We start from the raw sequence: 13,992 nt of genomic DNA, 5'->3' as shown, positions 1-13,992 counted from the left end.
GTAGGTGATTGTTCGTGACCATGAATTAGTTTTGCTCACACAGGCGTGCAAGCCCCTCCAAAGGTGGCAGGGCGGAGTTGAGCAGGAGCGGAGCCAATGCACAGCCGCGCCGAGCGCACGTGATATGACGTTAGTAATGACGTCAGCGCTTCCTAGGAACAGGCACGCTCTCACATCGGCGGGCCTCTTTCTCACCCTGGACTTAAACGACGTAGCGCAGAGGCGAAGCCGACCGCTAGAACTCCCGAAGAAGAAGCCATTGGAGCGCCGTAGAGAAGCGGCTCGTGAGCGTGCTAGGAAACGGAGAGCCGATCCCGAGCAACGACCATTGCTTGGCTCTTCATTTCTTCGCCGACGCTTGGTCTCCGCTTTTCTAGCAAGCGAGGAAGCGGCAGTATTGCTAAAGGGCCTCTCACAATTTGCCAAACCAGTGAAATCATAACAACCTGTTTCGACACCAGCGCCGAAAGTTTACGTATCGGCCACGTGACGACGGCGCACAGGCTGCCATTTCGTCGCGTGCAAAGTGACGCTTCAGATCAAGCACTGCCTGACGCGCGCGCGGCCTGGGCGTTTCCCCTCTCTAAATGCGTAGGACAAGTGCGCGCAAGGCATCGCAGACACGTGACGTTGTAGCCAGGCGCGTGCCATTAGCCACGTGTGGCTGGGCCTTTATGTTGGTGCCCTTGTGCGTCTCGCCTTGACTGTCCGGCTGGGTGTGGGGCTCCATAGAAAAAAAGGGTACACCGCTTCTTTCAGTGCTCTCGCGGGTAGGGGAGGGGGGGGGGGGGGGCGCAGCGGTATAGTACTTTGTAGACACGACCATCAGCGCGCTTGGTATACGCTGCGCGTGTCTGTTTAAAAAGGCCAAGTCTGGTGAGGGACCCTCTAACGCATCCCGCCCATCCTGCCTCAGCTCTTTTGTCGCGCTCGGGCACATTTGTCAGATGCTGACCTCGAATATCAACCATATAAGTTGACCACGGAAAGTATAGAAAAATTAGGCTTGGCTTTGCTATCGCTAACACCAATGAACGGCGGAGCTGAGGGGAAGCCTCAGCAAAGTTGTGCAAAGCTAGGCGAAGAAGAGCGTCGTTTACAAAGCAGAATCAAAGCTAAGCAAGGTTTAATGGAGTTAAGCATTGCTTGGCTCTTCATTTCTTCGCCGCGACGCTTGGTCTCCGCTTTTCTTGCTCGAACCCCTGCATCTTCTCTTCGGCGACGATTGGCTTCATCTTCCCTTGCCCGTTGCTCGGGTTCGGCTCTCCGTTTCCTAGCACGCTCACGATACGCTTCTGTACGGCGTTCCAATCGAGCGGCTTCTTCTTGGAAAGCTCTAGCGGTCGGATTCGCCATTGCGCTACGTCGAGAAAGTCCAGGGCGAGAAAGAAGCCTGCCAATGTGAGAGAACGCCTGTTATTAGGGAGCGCTGACGTCATTACTAACGCCATACCACGTGCGCTCGGCGCTTCTGTGCATTGGCTCTGCTCCCGCTCAACTCCGCCCTGCCACCTCTGAAGCCGGTCCTCCTCTCCACTCACCTCCCACCTCCCCCTCGCCACACTCTCTTCCCTCTCGAGAGCTTTCCCTCTCGCTATAAATTTGCCCCTCTCCCGACTTGGCTATGCTGCGAACATCGCTGCGCACGCACCAAGTTCGACTTTAACAGCTCCGCTGTAAAAAACGCTAAACCTTGCACTCGGCCGCGCAACGCTTGAAACAGCGAAGCTGGGCGATCGTAGCCCAGCATTTTCCGGAAGTGCGCGCGAACTTTTGATCTTATTACTCATGATGATGATAATTTCTTTTCGCACGTCTCGGACTTACAGCCGTCTCTGCGCGTTGCATAGCGCAGCTTGCAACACCGACACCGCGTTGCAATTCCGACACCGCGTTCCACTGCGTTGCAATGCCGACAACGCGTTCCAGCCTGGTTCCAGCAGACCCACTCCGCGAATGCGTCTCTCTCTCTCTCTCTCTCTCTCTCTCTCTCTCTATCTCTCGCTCTCGTTTTCTTTATCTCTCTCCCTAGCATAGCGCGCAAAACCTCTTCTTGACCTCGCAGAGCACGAGTGTGCGAACACGCAAGCTGTGGACGAAGCCGACGACGCTCGAACGCAATCATATATGGTTCGCATAAATGCGTGTTCTGCAGGCGTGGCTGTGTAGCCTATAGTGGTTACGACGCTCGCCTTGCGATCGTGGGTACGCAGGTTGGAATCCCGCCTTGGCAAAAAGTTTTTCTTTTGTTTCTTGATACGAACCACAAATTACGTCTGGCTTAAACAGCCTCGCAGTTAAAAGCAAGAACGGAGCAATATGCAGGCAACTGCTATGGGAGCCGCCCCAACTGAGCGAAACGTAGTGTTGAGGAGTAATGGGAAAAGTATACTTTGCGTTCTTCATACCCCGTCTATCAGTAGAGTTCTCTAACAAAAATATGCGCTAATATATTAATCGAAAGGCATTGCACTCGCTTCAGTGTGCTCGGCGTTCTGAAGAAAAGGTTATGCAGAGCCCAGGGCACGTCAATAATGAATAAATTGTTTCCCATTGAGAAACATATACTTTGCTTACCCTATACTTCGACGCTTAGTGAAATATTATTGACTGACGAGAGGCACAATCTCATGCATGGCATACTTCCTCGTGGTATTTTGGGCCGGCATCAAAAGGAAGAAGTAGTAGACAACCGGACTGGGCGTCCGACGAGAAGCCTATAGTGTTATGGTTTAACCTAACGTGGTAGGGATCAAAAGCGAACTGTTCGATTGATCCCGCGACAATATTTCTATCGGCGGTGTATTATGACAACATTTTATAAGGCAACGAAAAACGAATGAGATATAAAATGAAGCAATGTAAATTTCCGGCAGGAACGGTTTCGGAGGTTTATACGGCAGTGTACTCTTCGTATGAGGGGGTGATGCTAACGTTTTAACAGCGGAGCTGTTTAAGCCGGCCGTAAGTCCGTGATGCGTCGGAAAAAATGAGGGCCGATCCTGGCGGTAGTGCAGAAAGGGTCCAAGCGCAATGGCACATACCCCTGTAAACTAGCGAACCTGATCCTGGCTATGTCTAGCTTAGCATGGTTGGGACTACTTAAGCTTAGTCAGTCATCGATAGCCAATCAATAGCTAATCGATAAACAATAAATAATCAATAAATTCGGAAAATGCTGGGGATGACTTGGTAGTGCATAGCCTAAGCCCAAATACGTGCCCAATACCTTGCGATAGCCAATCGAAAGCCAATCACTAGCTAATCAATAATCGACAAATAATCAATAAATTCCGGAAAATTTGGGGATGACTTGGTAGTGCTTAGCCTAGCCCGAATACGCGGCGAATACGTTGCGATAGCCAATCGATAGCCAATCAATAGCTAATCGATGAATAATCAATAAATTCCGGAAAATGCTGGGGACGACTTGGTAGTGCTTAGCCTAGCCCAAAAGCCAGGACTAGCTAGGTGCCCATCAGCTCCATTGTCTCTTTAGCACTGCGCCTCCTTTTTGGAAAGCTAACTTGTTGGAACTTTTTTTTATAAGTACTGCCCAACGCCGCCATTTTATGGTCATCTTTTCGGGACGGATAAGGACCGCGTTAAGCCAAATTAACGCCCATAAAGCACTACTTCTGTTGATCTAACAGAAGCAGTGTTTTATTAGCGGTAATTTCACGCTTTTTTCGTTTTTTTTAATGTATTTGCTGTTCTCCGCAGGAAAAGAATTCGGATCTCAAGAGGATGCTCCTCCTCAAGGGTTCGCACCTTTCAACGCACCCTCCAAACCCCAGCATCACCAGCATCAGTCATCGGAACCAAGGTGTGGAGCTAGAGAATACACTGTTTGTTCATGTTCGTGCTGAGCAGACGATACATGCATAAGTGTCGGATGTTTCCGCGCATTTCTGGCTATACATGAGTGTTAACAATGTTAAGCCAAATTTTTCAACATTTCTAACAGTCAATAACGCTAACCTTAGCAACGGTAAAAGGCATACCATTTCACTGTAGGCGTGCCTGAGAAAAATGAGGTCTGAATGCACAGTATGGCATGTTCTCCTTATTGGGGGCACCAAACTGGCAATAACACCAACAGAGTTGCAAAATTTCTTGAACTTCTTTAAAAGAAATGTCTCATACGACACGTTAGGGCAAGCATCTAGGCAGAAAAAAATAGAACGCGTACGCTTTCATGTGATGCAACACCTTTAACCGTCAAAGCAATTAAAACGGGTTGCTTCTTTAAGAATGGAATATACTGTAACATCTTGCTCCTTAAGGCACCACAATGTTCATCGCTCTGTACGGTCATTAGTTAGCGCCATAATATTTCTTTTCCAACATTGTGCAGGGGTGCAAACTATCTAAGGAAAGTATTTCATTTGCTAGATTAACCCAACGCGCTACGCCCGTGTACGAAGAATAAACTGAAAAGTACAGAAGAATAAAAACAAAAAGAAAAAGAAAAGAAAAGTAACATAGCACGATCTTTATTGCATCGACGGTCACGATCACTATTGCAAAATTGACCCTATTCGTTTGCAGTGTATCAATACGCATAGGTCAACCACCTTGCCGTATAGAAACTCAGGGTAAACTAATGGTGGGGTTACTAGAACTAATGTGGGCTATTGTACCTGGGCGTAACAAACAAAGTAAAATGCTCGGAATACAGAAAGTAATTTCAGCGAAAAAACAACTAATATACGTTAGCGAAGCTAATCTTCTCGCCGTCGACAGAACAAACCAATGAGCCGTGTAGAGACTTAGGTACGCAATTAAGGCTTCCGGAGAAAGACCACCATCCTTTAAGTTTCTTTCTTCTTATTATGCCAGCGCTGGGAAAGTCAATTTACGCACTGCCGTAGAAGCTATTTACTGCGTGCACACGTGCACGAACAGAAGCAAAATTGTTCCGGGTAATCATTCCACGTCCTATGAGGGAGCACCGAAAAGTGCAGAGAGTTAAAGCATAAAGAGTGGTATCAGCAATCTTTTGTAGTGGGACAGACTAGTGTTGTTTAAAGAACGTAGCTAATGTCTTCGGATCACGCGGGATAGTCTGAATCTGTTTTTGTCCCGACCTAGCTTAGGAAGCAACTGCTGCTTTCGTGACCGCAGGTCTTTCGGTACAAGCTAGGAGATTGCCGTGTGCCTAGTCGCATTCGCGCTTTTGCTGTGCTCTTGCCGCTCGCGAAGCTATAGCAGAGTAAACGTCGATGATGATCATGATGATGACGTTCCTAAACTGTCGCTTGTACCCACAGAGAGGTGGGTCAGGCCAGGAGTCACGTGGCGGAAGGTAACGCAAGGCAAATAATTACTCTAAAGAGAGAAAACAAAGCTGCAAAGAGAAAGACGTCAAGCTTTGTTAACGAGGAAACGTGCTTACAGTAACATGTATTTGCCCAGTAAAACAGTTTCTATTTTCTAAACTTGTTCCAGTCATTTTTGTGCGAACCGCCCAATTTTTGGCGGATCCCCCACGGTGGGTATGCGCCACGTGTGCAGAGGAAACAACAACAAGGCTTACAATGACTTCACGTTTTTCTTTGACTGGACATCCCGGTTTGGCGCAGCTTCATCGTCGGGGACTGGGGATCCTGCAGCGTCACGTGCGGCGATGGCGTCCAGAAGCGATCCGTGGAATGCAAGATCTTCCTCGAGTTCTCCCGCACGATGGCGAAGCTGCCCGACAAGGAGTGCACCGGTGGGTGAACTCGTTTATTCGCCTTTCATACTTCCTGCACGTGTTTCCATTTGTGCGTGCGTGCGTGTGCGTGTGTGTGCGTGTGTGTGCGTGTGCGTGCGTGTGTGTGCGTGTATGTCTGCGCGTGTGCGTGCGTGGAAACGAAGCTTTGTGCACGCTTCGTGACCTGAACTTTCCCGGGTGGCTTGAAAACGTGGCGGAGGTGAGACACTTTCTAAGAGGGGGCCGCGACACTCCGTCCATTTTTATGGAGGTCAAACACACGCACGCACGCACGCACGCACGCACGCACGCACGCACGCACTGGTCGCAAAATCTTCCGGAACGCGGAAGTGGCGAAGAGGTGTTGCATTTCTTTGCTACCTTGCCACTCAGCTTGGAATAGTACTTTGATTTGTGCTAGTTGTCACGTGTTCATTTTGCTGGCACAGTGCTTGCGAAAAACAAGAAAGGAGCATGTGATTGGGAAAAAGATGCTCAGAAAGACAGCTGTCGTACCTTACGACCATGGCCTGTCTCATCGTCTGAGAAGGCCAACCGTTACAGCTTCAACCATGTTTCCAATTGTGGCCTAATTTAGGCTCCAGAACGTACACCTCAGGATCAAACCGTGCTTAGAAATTGTCTAAGAAATGAGTGCCAGTAGTTACGCTTAACATACGTTCTCATCTATTGTTTCTTTTTTCCAGTTCGCGTTTGCTAATGATACATACTTACAACTCTTCGTCTGCTTGCAACCCTTCGTCTGGGACTGGTCTCCAGTGGAGGGGGACCTTTACCTGTGCTTAAGTGTTTTCGTTCATGTCCGTACTGTACAGTACAGTACTTTACTTTGCGTATATTAATTTTACTGTGGCCTGTTAGTAGTGCAACAGTGCACTTACTTATGTGGTGCTATCGTTGGCCCATCGATGTGTGTTTGACAAACGCGTCTTTCGTGGAGGACCGGCCTGTTTGACCTTACTACGATTCCATTTGCATATCGAGAAATAAAGAGCGCAGCCAACGAAACTGTTCGTTGATTGTGTACAATCAGTGGGATGCATGGATACAAACTGGCTTGTTGTGACAGCTTATCTGCTATTGCGGGATGGCGCATGTTATTTTCTATGGATACCATACAATAGATGTGCTGATAAAGCTAGCCCAGAACGATATATATATATATATATATATATATATATATATATATAATCCTGTTCTATTCCGAACTATTCATTTTCACCTATCGTCGCCTACTCCAAAGATAGCACGCATGCGCCATCATCGCAGACAGCCTTACAGGGTGGTAAATGATAAAATGGCAGTCAAAATTATTGCAGTCAGCAAAAACGTCCCTATGGCAAATGCCTTGCACCGTAGCCTCAATTTAATACATCGAATCATTGAGTAATCACAGGGTTGTCTTGTTGCGATGGTTTGGCAAGAAAATAACGTATATATAACTTGTTGAGCGCAGGCATCCGTCCAGCGGAGATGCAGCGCTGCACGATGCGTCCCTGCGCCTTGGACCAGAACCGCGGCGACTCCGAGGAGGAGGAAGAGGTCGACGAGGAGGGCGACGGCGCTGATGGCTTGGGCGCCGAGAGCAAACCGGACTCGCCGTACTCGTGGCGCTCGGCGGGACACACGCCCTGCTCGGCCTCCTGTCTGGGAGGTGAGCGTATAGACGCGGTGTTCTGTTCCCATTGAAGCTTGCAACGGAGGAGTAGGATTTTAGCTATACAGGTAGATATACATATAACGATGCAAAGCCGTGTCTGCAATTGCTCCGCATGGGTATCTCGTTTTTGACATGTGGGACTTAGCATGAGCAGGTCTCGTGTGATTAAAGCCACTATATTAGGCCTAACGATGCCAAGAGGAATCAACAAGGTGGATACACGAAGCAGAGGTAGGACGTCTACGATGAAGAAAGCTTTATCCCGGAGACCCGCACCATGCCAACGTATGCGCCCGTACAATTTTGTAACATTAAGTGGGATAACTTTTGCAGTGATAACGGCTGTATATTCGAAGCGATACATCTGTACAGATGTCTGTACAGATAAGTGATGTACGTGCAACTGCATTATCAGCACCAATGCGCTCCGAAGGCCGCAACAATTACTGTTGGGACTTTCTAGAAACCTGCTCCGGCGTAAAATAAGCGAGCGTTTGTAGTGCTTTTTCTCTCGCGTGGTGTGTTTTCGTTTACGTATACAGGTAGAGCCAAAATTATAAGGACTGGGGCTGCGGCGAAAAAAAAAGTAATTTTCCAGTTATCTATAGGCAAGCAGGCTAAATGTTTTGAATCAAACTACACAATTGTCACTGCCAAGTTTATGCTACAGTCCGCAGTTACAAATTTCGTGCACAGGCCGTGAAGTTATTCCAGTAGCTTTCTTTCTTTCTTTCCTTCTTTCTTTCTTTTTTATTTTTTTTTACCCCATGGGTCGTATACTTTTACTCCCGTGCGGAAATAATTTTAACGTTCACTCTTAATCTCACGTCGCCGGACCTCTATCATGTTTAGAGATTTAATCATTGGCTGCTGTACACGGCTATTTATTTCTTATCGTATGCCCCATGCTGTCCGTGAGCTCTTCGTTATGCGAACAAGTTCCTGCACCTATCTCGACGCAGGAATCCGCGAATCCTTGGTGGAATGTGTGCGCAACGCGGATGGCCAGCCGGTGAGCTACATCATGTGCGACATAAAAGAAAAACCAGAGACCATCACAGAGACGTGCAACAACATGCCGTGCCCTCCGAGGTATGTCAACCCTTTCCTATCTTGTTCTCTTACCTGTGGTTCACTCTCTCGGAACTGTATGCCCCTGCGTCAATGATGACCGTCCCGCCAGACTCTGAAACGAGTGATCTTATTGTTTGCTAGCTTGATCTCGGCTACTCGTTTGGCTGAACTTCGCTGGCTTCGATCCACGGAACTTTAAGATTCCTGAACTTCCCTGGCTTCGATCCACGGAACTTTAAGCTATCTGGTCACTGTGTAGCTCGTTTTTATACGCATTAAGGAGCGAACGTTTCTTAGCCAACCGTTTGAAAGGATTACACACGGGTTGAGCTTGAATAATTTTGTTATTTGTTCCAAATTTTATTGTAAACCTACCGCGCCCTGCTCATCAGAAACAGTAAACACACGCTTGTTAATCATGGTAACAATATCTTAAGTCGAATTATCTCGCACTCACGCGCATTGTATCTGCGTGTTAAGGAAGGAATTACTCGATAGTGGCATTCGGATGACATGTAAGCACTGAGTGGCATATCGTACCAAACCAAGCTGGACTTCCTGAGTCATAGTAAGGGCAACGGGAGTGCAGTACAGAGCTCAAGACAATCAATGTTTTTCTTTTTCTCACTCAACCAATGCGAATATCAATACCAATTTCACATAATCTATATGACCTACGAATTGTATACGTAAAGTGGCGCACTTAATAAAGGCTATAACTATCTCCTACGAGAACTTCAATGAAGTATACAATTTGTATTTTCGAGAGCATGTAAAGAAGATGAATAGCTTTAGCTGGCACGTTTTTTTTTTTCGGCTATCCCGTACTACCACTTTCATGGCAAGGTAACTTTTCTCCTCACCGAAAAGTTTGGTAGTTTCGGTCGAAGGGCCAATTAGCGACAGCGATAGCAAGCTTTAGCTTCGAGCTTGAACTCCTCGGACTGTTTTCTAAGTATACGAGAGTCAGACATGCTGGAGGGAAGCAGCACGCAAAGTAACTCCTGCTGGGCAGAAGGAACAGTGCCTCGATCGGCTGCTATCAGATGAAGAAGGATGTTTGCTTGTTACAAAAATAATGAGGTGCGGTTAGTGGCAGCTACAGGTGCATCACGACGCTTGCGTTATGAGCACACGTCAGTGGAGTTGCAGGCGTCGCACCTCGATATGGTGCGCGAGATGAGACCGATGGGAAAACTGTTGGCGTTAGTGAGCGCCCGATGAAATAGCAGACAACGTTAGTTTGACGTTTACTGATCAGACCAGACCATGCACGCAGCACCTCGGCAGGGGCGCTATAGTGTGCTTATAGTATGCGTTCGCACAACACGCATGCCTGCAGCGGAAGCAGAGTACTGTATTTCTTCCGCCACCGAGGTGATTGAGCGTAGCGTTGACGGTGCGTCCGCTTTAATTCGTCGTTTTTCGCCGCGAAACGTAGTCCGCCTCTCTCAAAAGCCTCTAACCCTCCGCGTGCCAGCCGCGCATCCGCCGTCAGCGGAACGGCACGGATGGCGACGGCGGGAATGTGCCTCGAACGTCCGTATAACTGCTATCGCAATGTAATTTGTCAGTTTCGCCCGAAGCAAGGTTCTAGCGTTGCGCGTGAACTCCTGTGGACGGTGTTTTAAACATACGCGGAGGCGACATGTTGTCACAACGCAGCACGTGAAACAAATGCTGCTGCCCAGCGGGAACAGCACCCTGGCAGATACCAGGCGTCTCAACACGACGGCGCAATGAGAAGCGTCGTCAGATGCAGGTGTTGCGCACCTCGATGGTGCACGGGATGAGACTGTCGGCGTTAATCAGCGACCAGTCACGGCCGCGCTGGAACGCTAGCAGTGAAATATTAGACAACGTTAGCTCGACGTTTACAGTTCGATTCGCTCAGAGTAGTGCGTACACGCAGCAGCTCAGCAGGAACGCTATAACACAAGGGATTTTTATCAAATGCGTTCGAAATTTCTTGAAATTAGGAAATCTGAGATGATTAAATGATTTCCCCTGGATTACTTTTGCTCGGTACACATTTTAAAATGATTCTATTTCTAGTTAGACAAGTAGTTATTCAAACTAGATTAATTAACTTTCCAAACAAAAGAGACATGCGATTGGTTCCAATTGAAAAAACAAAGTTGGCGCTGCTTATTTTTACGGCGTAATTAGTTCCAGCCGATTTCACGCGGAAAAGTGAAACGAACAGCCGAAGAGCGCAACTGTCTGGCCTTTAGTAGGCGCCCATCAATGTGTGACGTGACTGCTTGCGCCTCACAGTCGGGCGATGCATCGAGCAACCGTCCTCATCAAGCCACGATCGCGCTATAGCTTCATGCAATATCGCAAGGAGACGAGCTGCTATAGTATACAACCGTTGACACGCAGCTTATCACCTTCAAATCGGCGGCGATTGTCGTAGCATTTATCACGCTCACTCACGCCCGTCGTTCTCGGTCTGTGGCAGGTGGAACACGTCCGACTTCACGCCGTGCACCAAGCCCTGCGGCGGTGGGTCGCAGTGGCGCAGCGTGCAGTGTGTGCACGAGGTCACCAGAGGCGTGGGGAACACACTCGTCGTCCACGAGAGCCACTGCCCGGATCCCAGGCCTCAGGAACGACGAATGTGCAACCTGGTCGACTGCGTGGCTCGATGGAAACCGGACAAGTGGACTAAGGTATTCATTGCGCCTCAGTGCCGTCTATAGTAACGAGGATACCGTATAGACTCGTGTAAGGGCCGCACCCCTAACTTGGCAGCCCAAAATTTGGAGAAAGAAATTTCCAACGGGGAAGCAATCGCGTTCGGTGTCCCGATGCCGCGCGCGAGATCGACGAATGTTCGCCCGCTGTGTAGTTCCGCGTGCCGCTACTAGATGGCGAGAGTAGGGGTGTGCACAAGATCTGGGTTGTGCACAAGTCACCGGCTGGGCCGGCACAGTCGTAAACCCACGTAGCAGGCGCTAGATAAAAGCCGCTTTTTTTTGTTTCTTTGCTTTCATGACAGTTGTTACCAAAACAAAGTTTAATATGAAAATATGCGTCTATTATCATAAACATAGAGGACGAAACCGCGAAAGTCATGTTTGCAAGCACAAAACTGACACTATACACAGGACCATTATTAACGCAAACAGTTTTACAAAAGGGAAACAAGCAAACAAATTCATTAACAGAGAATACCAGTCAGGTAGGAAATATCACTCTGATCATGAAAGTTTTTCAACTCTGAATCCTTTTGCTGAAACATCAATTTCAAGAAACAATTGGTCCTGAAATCCGGTCTAACATGCGAGTTTTTCATAAACTGTGCATGTCCTTATGTAGAAACGTGACAAAGCACATCATCGCTTTTAGTTGGCGCGAGTATCGCGTGGTATCAGGATTTAGATCAAGGTCTTTCTTAAAAGTTCTCTGGAGAACAACCCAAAATAAAATGGCGTCCTTGTAGGTAATACAACACTGCCTTTTTTTGGCAGTGTAGCTATCTCTTTCCACTTAGGCTCAGTGTGTGCTGCACACTCTCCTTGTCATTTTACATGAGTTCTATATACTATGAATGACCTTTATTTGGCAGTTCTTGTTCTGCGTCCATCTTATGGCTTCGTTCGAAGTGTGCGCTGATTCAAACCTGCAAACATGAACCAACTATCCTAGATCTTCCAAGATATAAACATGCTGTTCCTCTGCCACGTGGTTCTGCTCGCTCGGCCTAGCTTGCATTATCACCACCATATCATTTTCTCCGTATATCCATGAACAGAGTGACAGGACGGCAAGCTTATGCTGTGTTTCCTTTCCGTTTGTGATCGTCGGTTCTCTCATGGCTGACAAGACGTCTTTATGTCTATGGTGTGGACTACGGTGTGTACTACGGTGTGTACTACGGTATGGAATACGGAGTGGACACCTGCCCATAGCTGAGGTACAGGGATAGTAAAATGTAAGGGCTTGGGAAACGTACCTTTTCAGGATTTGCTGGGCGAGCGGATCCTCCCTAAAGAGATTTGTTCCTTTTTTAAACTGCACGAAAGTGATCACAAACTGGGAAAATACACTAAACAATGTGACTTTCTTGAGGTATCTCCGTTCGGAACAGCCTCTTTTGTTTTGACACACCTGGTCACACAACGAATAACCATTAGTTGTGCGACATTTACTTAACCACTTAACTGAAGGTTCGCTTCGCACAGATTTGATCATGTGCGTTGAATTTGTACAGACGTGTTTTTCGCTGACATGAATAGCACAATCTCGAATAACTTTTTTAATAGAGTTCTATATCTTACATCATCGGATTATTATCTATTTATTGCGTGTTCGTAGCGTTTCTATGTCTTTCCATTTATCCGTCCGCACAAAGAAACGGGCTTGCGTGCGAGTAGCAAGAGGGCAAGCATACCTCGCTTCGTCTCAGACCATTGGTAGACCTTCAGTAATCTGAGACAGCCTGGCAAAGATAATCAATTTCCATGTCCACCTTTCCTCCATCCTTTCTTTTTTTCGTATAATATAACGCTTATCTGAACCACCAGGAATGTAGTACCTAAAGGCAAATGATTTTGTATGATATACTGTCAAGTACCAGCCGTTATTGCTTAAATGAAAGAAACGTGGTGCGCCTGCTTACCGGGAGCTTTGGGCACGTTACGTGTGCCTAACTAGCAAATTGATTTATAACCGAGTTCAAGTGGCCTAAACTGTCCCATCCAGCATTGTTGGACCAAACAATGTTGACAATGTTCCCAACCTCTCCGCGAACCACATCGCTAGGGTAGAGTGTAGGCGCCCGTAATCGCTCGTTGATTTCTAAAGCGCTTACTAAGAACAGTCGTTCTGGACACCGGGCGCAGTGCTCCAAGACCTGCGACGGCGGCGTGAAGACTCGCAAGATCCGCTGCCAGAGGGAGCTAGCGTACGGTAGCGTGGCCGAACTGCCGCCGTCCAAGTGTGCATCGAGGCGCAAGCCCCGCGCCGTCAAACCCTGCAACTCCAAGCCCTGCCGAGGAGTCAAGGGTTCCGTGCAGGGAGGACCCGAGAGAAAGGTGGGCGTCACGTGCCGGTGTGGCTGTACTATACTCTTTCCTCTGTGTTTTGACAACGTAATTGTGGTTGTCGTAGTTGCCCGTCGCCGTCGTCGGCATCGTCTTGCATGTCCATATGACGCATACCCACAGTGGGGGACCGATCACGGTCTTCGCCTTTGCCTTCGCTACAACGCAGACGTGTTGTCGCTAACGACCGCATTAGCATGTCTCGACTACCGGCAGCTTTCGTGCAGGCAATTTTGAAGTGCCGGCTGTTGCTAGTCGTACAAGAAGCTGTTCACGGTGCTATTGAAGGTCTTGCACTCCAGTGACCTGTTAGAAAGATTCAGACACTACAGCATTCCCTGCCTTCACATTTTTTTTGTTTGTTTTTAACGCGTTTGCTTTCTTTCTCTGCCATTATTTTTCATCCTTGTGACTCCCGTACCCCTTCCATCGGTGTAGGGTAGCAAACGAGAAGCCTTTTTTATGGCAGGGAAGGTTAACCTCCTTGT

At 48.0% G+C, this 13,992-nt stretch overlaps 1 protein-coding gene across 1 annotated transcript in view; it reads left to right on the top strand.

Moving 5' to 3' along the window:
- The window catches only part of LOC119441981 (ADAMTS-like protein 1), a 243,596-nt gene that overhangs the window by 209,319 nt on the left and 20,285 nt on the right, over positions 1-13,992 (top strand). Inside the window, exons 9-14 of the mRNA XM_037706665.2 lie at positions 3,724-3,826; positions 5,586-5,716; positions 7,176-7,373; positions 8,342-8,471; positions 10,918-11,128; positions 13,304-13,495. Coding sequence (XP_037562593.1) covers positions 3,724-3,826; positions 5,586-5,716; positions 7,176-7,373; positions 8,342-8,471; positions 10,918-11,128; positions 13,304-13,495 — 965 coding nt within the window. The remainder of the gene's footprint in view (positions 1-3,723; positions 3,827-5,585; positions 5,717-7,175; positions 7,374-8,341; positions 8,472-10,917; positions 11,129-13,303; positions 13,496-13,992) is intronic.

The sequence above is a fragment of the Dermacentor silvarum genome, chromosome 2 (genome assembly GCF_013339745.2).
Source record: "Dermacentor silvarum isolate Dsil-2018 chromosome 2, BIME_Dsil_1.4, whole genome shotgun sequence".
NCBI classification, from domain to species: domain Eukaryota; kingdom Metazoa; phylum Arthropoda; class Arachnida; order Ixodida; family Ixodidae; genus Dermacentor; species Dermacentor silvarum.
The sequence above is the reverse complement of the archived record's forward strand: the minus strand, read 5'-3'. Positions and strand labels throughout refer to the sequence as shown.